Genomic DNA, 9,243 nt, shown 5'->3' with positions numbered 1-9,243 from the left:
GTTGAAACAGTGTCTTGCAGTATAGACCAGGCTGGCCTTGAACTCAGACCTCCTGCCTTTGCCTCTGGGGTACTGGGATTGCAAGCATGCATCATCACTCTAATCCTCTTGACAGTTTCCTTTTGTTTTGCTGGTGCTGGGTAGAATGTAGAACCTAGAGGCAAGTGCTAGACAAGTGCTCTGCCACTGAGCTATGCCCTCAGCCATCGTTCTGGTAATGTTTTAGTCTCTAGCAAAGCACTCAGTCTAGAATTAGGTATTCCGTTCTCCTATTTCTTGTGTTTCCTTCAATCTGGACTCTGTCTCTCTTTGATGCCACTGACACTTTGGAACAGCACAGCACTCTCCCCCCCCACCCCCCGCCACTCTTCTGTCTTGAACAGCCCTCATTAGGGGCTTATCTGATACATACGTGTGGCTAGATTCAGGATATACTTTTCTATCCACAACAGGAGGAGCATACTGCTGTGTCCTTCCTAGGATATCACATGGGAAGATGGGAGTCTGTCTGTTGCACTAATAAGCCATCAGTGTAGAGACTCATTAAAACATGCAAATATCCTACTTCCTTAGACAGTTTACCTTAGATTTAGCATCTTATACTCTTTCTTCCAAACTTGCCTTATGAAGAGATACTCTGTTTGGATTTTAATCATTTCAATCCATACTCAAAATGAAAGCATGGTGACTTTGGTGATCCCTAGGTCCAGTCTAGCTTTATGCAAACTCCATTTATTACTTGTGTACTTAGAGGGAGGAAAAGACACCAAGCACAAAGTCAGCAGACCAAGATATGGTTCTGCTGTTACCACTCAGTGGTCATCTGACCTAGGCAAAATTTCTGTATTGCTTTGAGCCTTAATTTCTGACTTCTGAAGGTAAATGGGATGAAAGAGGTGACATACAAAGACATCAAAAACTGGGAAGTAATAGTAAGTATAGAGGAGAGAGAGAAGAAGAAGCATGCATTTATGGAGCACCTACAATATACCCCATGCTCACTCATTATTGCCTCATTTGAGCTTGATATTAACCCTACCTCATGTCACAGATTGGAAAATAAAAATTAACAGTTGTATGACTTGTCTAAAGTCAGTGGGTGTCTGCTGTTTGTCAGTGAGGTAACAAGGTAAGTCAGACTCAAAATTCCTGCCTCAAGGCACACAGAGGAAGAAGACTATTTCAACACATTACCCATCAGTAGACCTAAAACAAGAGGTATGTGTATTATGCTTTATTTTTCTTCAGTCAGGAAGTATGTATGTAGAGTGTAAATTTTGGTGTGGCAGTTGGGGATATAGTAGCAAGAAAGACAGTGAACAAGAAAACAGGGATTGTGATGGTTCTCTAGCGTCAGAGTGCTGTGGAAACTCATGGAGGCTGTGCATGTCTGCAGGTGGAGAAAGTGTAGGAGTTACTCATCCAGGCTTATGGGACCCCAAGGCTGTGGGTCTGCAGGCCTTGGTTCTCGGTGTTGGTGGTGTCTGCACCATGCAGTTTTCTCCCTAAACCTGGGGAAATGGTCCTAAAGTGTTATAAACCAAGAGATCAGTTGCCAGCTAAAATTGACCCCTAGGGTTGACATTGCCTGACCCTGTATGTGAGGAAGCAGGATGAGATTGCGTGAACCCAGTTGTAGGTTTCAGCTGCCCTGAAGTGGAAGTGGATTTTCTCATCCTTAGCAAGACCAAAGAATACAGCATTTAAATCTACACTTAACACCGTGAGGAAACCTGTGGCCTCCATTTCATGAAGCTGCTGCCTTCTAGTGCTTTGTGATAAGAGCTGATCATTAATTCAGTTTAAAATGTGTTTTTAATCAGAAAGGATTTGGCTTCTGTGAGATTTAGAAGGCAAATAGGACAAATTAAGATTAAAAAAAATGTTTTGTTATAATGTTGTTGCTTGTAGTAATCACAAATCTGTTAGGCTTCAAAGAAATCTAAATGTTAAGAAATGGCTACCAAAATTGGAAACAGAAATCCCTATCCATTTTTCTTGTTAATTACTACCAACAGTAGAAGAGGTAATGGAGTGCCTTTTAGTGCACATGGAGTCCAAATAGAAATATAAAGTGATGTAGGATCCTTACTGGAAATACAGCTGTACCAACTTTGAGAAAATGGACTCCAACCAGGTGAATCTCAGTTGGTGCCAGTGATGTAGTTTTTTTCTTGACCCTTTTGCTATAATCCTGTGCCAGAAGATCTACATAACTAAAGTCTAGATGGAGTACTGTGTGTCCAGAGAATGAAGGTCCTTTCTCCACTGGCAGATTCTCTCTGGAACTTGATGTTTCTATACCTCTCACAGGGTGTAGAGATGGAGATGGGTTCTTTTCTCATTGCTTGTGATCATACAAGCATTAGAAAACTTAGAAGAGAACTGCTAGTACATGCTAGGGCTCAACTCTCACACTGAGCCTGTTTGATATTGTTCCTAACATAGTAAAGATTGCAGTTGTTCCCACTTGCACGGGGATTAAAGGTTTGGATCAGTAGTATAGGTTGTATGTATATAGCAAGCCAGATTTAGTTCAGGTTGGTCTGATTTCAACCAGAGCTCATGGTCTTCCCCTATTTTCCTTCTGCCTCTTTCTTTCTCCAAAGTACAGTCCATCAGATCACTGAGTACCAAACCAAGTCTGTTCTGGAGATGTGTCCAGTCTGGCTACTTCTCGTGACATCATTGCCACTACTTTAATGTCGGGTACCATTGTGTCTTACCCTGGGACTGTCTCCCTATGTGGCCTCCTGTGCTGGATAGTTAGCTTGACATAAGCTAGAGTCATTTGGGAAGAGGGAACCTCACTTGAGAAAATGCCCCCCCATTGGCCTGTAGGGCATTTTTTTGATTGATGATTGATGGGGGGTAAAGAGGGGAACACCTCACTGTGGGCAGTGCTGTCTCTGGGCTGATGGTCTTTGGTGCTGTAAGAAAGCAGGCTGAGCAAGATATGAGAAGCAAGCCAGTAAGCAGTGTTCCCCCATGGCTTCTCCTTCCTCCAAGTTCCTACCCTTCTTGAGTTCCTATCCTGACTTCCCTGGATGATGGACTGACTATAACTAGACTGAAATAAGCCATTTCTTCCCCAGGTTGCTTATGGTCATGGTGTTTTATCCCAGCAATGGCAACACTAACTAAAATACCCCCTCTACCGCTGTCCTTGCAGATAGTCCTTTTTGTCTGCTCACTGTAGCCAGAGTTGGTGAAGCAAAATCCAGTCATATCACTTCCCTGCTTAAAATTCCACCAAAGCTGCTCATGTCCTTTAGAGTAAAATTCTGAGTTTTGGGACCCAGAGAGTAGCACCCTTGGCTTGCTCACCTCTGTTTAAAGGCCCTGCAGTCAGATCACGCAGGCTAGCCTCTGCCCTTGGAGCATCAGAACATCACTCAAATATGACCCTATCTGAGAGGCCTTTCTTGATAACCTAACTGCAGATATGGCCTCCACCATCAATGCTTTTTGCCCACATCCCTCTGTAAAATTGGGGGCTCTGTTTTTTGTACAATTAACATACATATTCCACATGTTTGAAGGCAGGTTCTTTGTAGGACCAGTAGTCACCCAGAGTGTACCTAAGAAATGCTAGAATTTATTCTTGTTGCAGACGTATCTATCATCAGAAAGATTCCTTTACCTCACATTTTCTGGATTGTCTAAGTTCTTTGTAACCACTGAGTTAGTCAAGAGGGCTTTTATGGAAAACTCATAGTCTGCAAGTAGAGAAATGCAGACAGCTAAGCTATAAATACGTGTTTGGTCGTTCGGGTGTTCTGGGGGACTTCAGATCCTGAGGTTTCGATAAGTGAAGACACAGATTTAAAAAAGAAGTGAAGCATCCCTGAACTCACAGGAACCCCAGCCTCTGCTTTAAGACTGTACAGGCTGGAGAGCGAGCTCAGTCAGTAGGAGTGGAGTAAAGCTGGACGTGATGGCTGGTGCTCGGGGTGGGGGTGGGGTGGTGCAGGCAGATTCCTGAAACCAGTGGCCAGCTTCAGGCTCGACAAGAGACCCTGCCCCCAAGAAAAAAGAAAGAGATCTGAACGCACATCCTTCTGACACGTACACACATCACGTACGACTTGGAAAAGAAAGAAAACAACAGAAGACTGTGTGCTGACTATTGTCAGCCTAATGCTGAAGTTGTCCTGGAGCTGGCTTAACTATGCTCTTCCTTTACTGGACCAGAAGAAAGGTGAGGAAGCAGGGAGGGAGGGACCACGTGAATCTAGAGAAGGCACATTAACGCAGATTAGGTGCCACACGGAGAATCCTGTTCAAAGGAGCCAAGTCTGCTACTCCTTGCTTCACATTTCCCCAAAGCATCATCACAGAAAGTTCTGATCGTTTTTAGGTTTGAGAAGTCTTTCTTAGTTCACAGTTGGCTCTGCCATGTGAAGTTCCAAGGCTCAGTGTTAGATTCTCGCACATCTGCCATGTGGCTTCCGGCTTCCTTCTTCCCACTTCCCATGGCGTCCAGAGCATGTGCTCTATGAAGACCATAGTCTAAGCAATCTAATCCAGGGATTAAGGGGAGAATAATATACCAAATTGTGGTCTCCAGGGACTTTTTATTTTAATAAGCTGAGCAGAGACACAGCATCATCAGCTCTGCCTTATGGCCTAACTAATATTTCCAGTTTGATATTCTAAATTTGGAAACTAGGGTACTTGCCCACAGCTGTGGCTGTCAGGGTCAGGCTCTTTTTGAGGGGGCACAATTTGTAATGGTGATTTGTTGAGCTTAAGTGACTTTTCAGTGTTACTCTGTTGAAAAACTTCCTGATACAGTATAGGTGTATTTCTGATTTTGTTTCCCATAATTCTTTCCTGCATAGGCAGAGGATGGATGAATTATTGTTTCTTGGGCATTTGTTTACCTTCATAGCTTTTTGGTATAAACATTTCTATACTTTCCATTTTTATACTTTTACATACTCCTTTTAATATCCTTCGCAGCTAGATCAGTAGACTTGCCTTTGTTGAGACAGATGATCTTTCTTAAGGTTCAGAATATTTAAAATGCTGGCTGGGTGGAAAGAGCCTCGGTATTGTTCAGTGACTATGTGCATATGAAGTACAATTCCATACTGCCTTCAGTAGACTGTCACTGCCTGCCTGTGTACCGAGTGCTGCTTTCAGCACTGAGAATGGAGGTGGGTACAACTTGTCTTCTTGGTCGAGTTCGGGAGCTTGCCCAGCACTTGGATTTGCTTTCTTTCGGCTGTACCAAACTCCTTCCAGTTCCCTGAGGATGCCTTGCTCTTCACAGCTCTTCTCTGCTCCTATTGTTCCTTTATCTCTTTACCGGGCTGAGTCCTCTATTTCCTTTAGGGCTTAGCCCCAAAGCTATTTTATCTCTGAACCCTTCATACTTCAGAAGGCCACTGTTAGCCACCTTGACTTCCAGGGTGGAAGTACCCAAGCCTTCCAGTGTAGAATTTCCCTTTCTTAGTTGGAAAAATCTAACTTGACCAGGAATTCCCAAGTACACATGTTTTTTCCTACCCCCACCCCCCACCATAGCTGGAGGCTCCTTCAGAATCCCACCACAGGCTAGCTGAACCCTAAAGCCATGCGTTATCTTGTGGTGCCACCATGTGGTTCAGTTAGGGAGTGCAACTGAATTCTCCTGCAATATCAAAATCATCCAATTTATGCCACTTACATCTTCTGAAAGAGAAAAATGGAGGAAAGAAAGGTGCAGAGCATTATGCACAGGTGAAAGACATAGTTTCAGGCTGGCTTTATCTCTAGAGCTCAAGACTTCCCAGCACCCCTTGTAGACTGTGTCCTCTGGAAAGGTCTTCTCAGTCTTATTATAACCAGGAAGCCTGAGGCAAAAAGATGAGGACGGCTGTGCACATGCCTGTTGTTACCTGCTGTCAGAGTTTGTTTACACATGGGTCTGCCCTGCTTCACTATTCCAGGTAGTGAGCAAACAGCTTAACAACTGGACCCCGCAGTTCACAGCCTGTCAACATGACCCTTCCCTGGTCTGTCCTCATACTGATGGCACAAAATGGACAAAACATTTTGCTCATTAAAAAAAAGAGAGATGAAGGTGTATTAATAATCCCAATAAAGAAATCCTCAGAAGTCAAGTTACATAATCAAAGTCATTCCCCGTTGATGTGCTCTAGTGATAGTTCCTTAGTGCAGGGCCTGTCTTCAAGGGTGAGAGAGATGGAGAGTCAGACCAGTTAGATGTCTTAATACATGGGTTGAAATTTAACTCACACATTAAGGACCATGAGCTATTCTTGGACTTATACTTGGGAGTGAGAAGAATACAAAATTATAAACAATGCATGAATATGCAAACCCCCAAAGAGATGTGGGGCTGTTCCTTCCACTCTCAGCAGAAAAGATATCCAAAGTGTGGAGAGACCTCAGCTTTATTTGTAATGTACATTTTCACTTCAACCACATATTGAACTGATCCTTTTCTTAAATAGCAATACCAACAGACCTCATCCTTTCTTTCTTCTACACTTGTGAGGGGAACAAGTGTTTGGTGAGCTACTGTAAACATGAGGTCTTTTTGCCTCACAGAAGGAACCTCTCTCCTCAGTCTCCCAGACTCATTATGGTGGAGGTTCCTTGTGTTCTGTCACACCCAAAACACTGGGTGCATATGCAGTGGAGAACCTAGCATTTGTGAAGTGCCTGAGAAAGCTCAGGTTTGCATTCCCAACCCTATACCTGCCCTGCCACGTGACTTCTGTCACCCGGGCTATTTTCTTCTTGTTACACCAGCTCTTCCCAAAACAGAAGATGTGGTCCTGTCTTAACAATAGCAGCTTGTAAAACTTGAGGAGCAGGACGTGAGGACATGAGGGAAGAGAGTGGTGAGCTAAGGCTGGGGGAGTGAAATGTATCTTTGAGAAGGGCTGCAGTGATAGGACACACTTAATTCACCAGGAGGGCTGGGGCAAAGCGGTGCTCCCCATCGGACACCAGAGTCTCCTGCTTCACCAGAACAGGAAGAACAGCCTGAGCCTCAGCTCCCCAGATGTCTGCCCACTGCTTTCCTTTGAAAGGTTCAGAAATGGTTGCTTCTGCTTATTTTTCATATTTCCCAGCCTCCAATTTTGTTTTACCCAAAGGTCATTGTAGTACAGTTCATGGCTTTGCTGTTATATGTTCAGTGAAGTCAGCTTTAGATAGCAGCATGGCTGCTATCTAAAGATACAGACTCTAGATTTCATGAGGATGCTTCGACTGCCGGACAAACAGTCAGGCATCATGCACAGTTTGGAGTTGGTAGCCTTCCTAATTGATGGCATGTTTTGTTTTGTCTTTTTCTCTCTTTGTATGTGTGTTTGGATCCTTTCTAGAGTGTCCTGCCATACTTTGTAGCTACAAAACTGGCAAAAATACGGAAGCCAACTTTGGATAAGCCCTCTGCAGAGACGTTTGTGAAGTCTGCAATTAAAACAGTAGGTTTGCAGTCCCGAACCACTGGATATGTGATCCATGCTCTCATGGTATGTATAGTTCTAAATCTTACTATATTTTCCAGTTTGGGCATTTCTTTCTATATTATCTCATAGGATCAAAATGTATACTTTGCCGGACAAAGTGGTATATATCATTAATCCTAAAAAAGACATTTGTATTTTATTTCAAACTGTATACTTAAGAACTGTAAAATCTCTGTAAGTAATAGTGATGAGAAATGGAAGATGGCTGATAGGCTTCACTTCAGTTTAGCTCAGTTGTGGGCTGTGCTTATGTATCTCCCCAATTTCTTTCCCTAGGGTTCAATAAACTCAATCTTGCCTCGTTGGATTTATTTTAAAATAACCATGGGTTTCAACAAGTCCTTGCGGACTCGCTATCTGAAGAAAACTAAGAAGAACTAAGTGTTGATGAGTCAGTGAGCCCCGTGGCCAGATGCCTGGACCTGTACACGTTCACGTTCACCCAGGGTACCTGATGCCTGGACCTGTACGCGTTCACCCAGGGTACCAGCCTGTCCCTAGAGTCTCCACTGTTATTTCAGTAATTACTAACACGGCCAAATGTTGGCATAATTTTAGGAAAATAAACTCCTTTTAGAGGCTTTTAACATATATTCTGGATACAACAGGAGTAATTTGAAGTAATTTGAATGTAAATGCTCTTGCCAAAAGTCTGAGACTACTTTGACAGAAAGGAACAAATCCCAGAATATATTGTCTGGAGCCTACTATAAAGTGTAATGTCTAGCTACTTCTTCTGTTGGTTAACATTAGAAGGAACAGGGCTTAGTTGATTTGTTATGGGTGGATGCAATGCAGTTTACATAGATTAAGATTTTCTAAATGTATATTCCAGCTTACGTATTTATATGGAACCATTCTTCTCAAAAGTAGCTAATAACATAAAGAGAATTAAAATACAGAGTTCTTTCTGACACATGGCTCCACAAATGTTATCCTTGTAACACATATTATGTCTTTTCTGTTCAAATGTATGTAAGTACTGAACACTGTATAGTATGATTGAAATGTAAAGGCAAGTGGACCAAAATGTACGTCAAGACCAACAGCATCATGTGGTACCACTGGGATCCAGGAAAACAACCCGTGTAGACACCCAGCTTTCTTTATGTCTGCATTGCACCCTGACATACTCCTTCTGTGGTAGTGATGGGTCATAGAAATGGCATCGTTCTAAGTTGGTGTCCTATTAGAATTCATATATATGCTTTTAATAAAAAGTGATGTAACCATGGTGTTGAATGAAAGTATATTTTTGATGATGGAAACTAAAGCCCCAGTTACATTGCCTTAAAGTAAGCTAAGGCTGACTCTAAGTGTCAAAGTATACACAAGGATGTCACCAGGAAGGATTCAGTACTGTGAAATATGCAAGGACTGTCAATGTGTGCATAGGCTGCAATTATAGTTTAAAAGACCAGCAAATCTATTTTTAAAAAATTTATTGAAGTGTTTAAATATTTCGAACTTTTAGTTTGACCAACCAGGAAAACACCCCACCCCACCAACATACACACACAAAATGCTATCTGCTCTTAAAATCGTTATGTAAGATATTCTAATAGTCACCAATTAGGAACACATAATCTCGGAATATAGGATAACCATTTAAATAGGGCATTTAGCTTAATGAAAAGCACATCTTCATTCTGTTCCCCATCATTTTGCTATAGAACTGGCAGCCTGGGTGCTGTTTTCTGTGCGCTTCCACTTTGGTCTGGTGGTTTGGGTTGAGAGGTGGCAGATTTGC

General features: G+C 42.6%; 1 protein-coding gene across 1 annotated transcript in view; it reads left to right on the top strand.

The window, feature by feature from the left end:
- Hsd17b12 (hydroxysteroid 17-beta dehydrogenase 12) overlaps positions 1-8,727 on the top strand; it is a 140,783-nt gene extending 132,056 nt beyond the window's left edge. The window contains exons 10-11 of the mRNA XM_042275778.2: positions 7,347-7,496; positions 7,770-8,727. Of these exons, the coding sequence (XP_042131712.1) occupies positions 7,347-7,496; positions 7,770-7,874 (255 nt within the window). The 3' untranslated portion in view covers positions 7,875-8,727. The remainder of the gene's footprint in view (positions 1-7,346; positions 7,497-7,769) is intronic.
- Positions 8,728-9,243: the final 516 nt, after the last annotated feature.

Source organism: Peromyscus maniculatus, chromosome 4, assembly GCF_049852395.1.
Source record: "Peromyscus maniculatus bairdii isolate BWxNUB_F1_BW_parent chromosome 4, HU_Pman_BW_mat_3.1, whole genome shotgun sequence".
In the NCBI taxonomy this organism is placed as follows: domain Eukaryota; kingdom Metazoa; phylum Chordata; class Mammalia; order Rodentia; family Cricetidae; genus Peromyscus; species Peromyscus maniculatus.
Note: the sequence above shows the minus strand (reverse complement) of the source record. Positions and strands in the feature narration are given on the sequence as shown.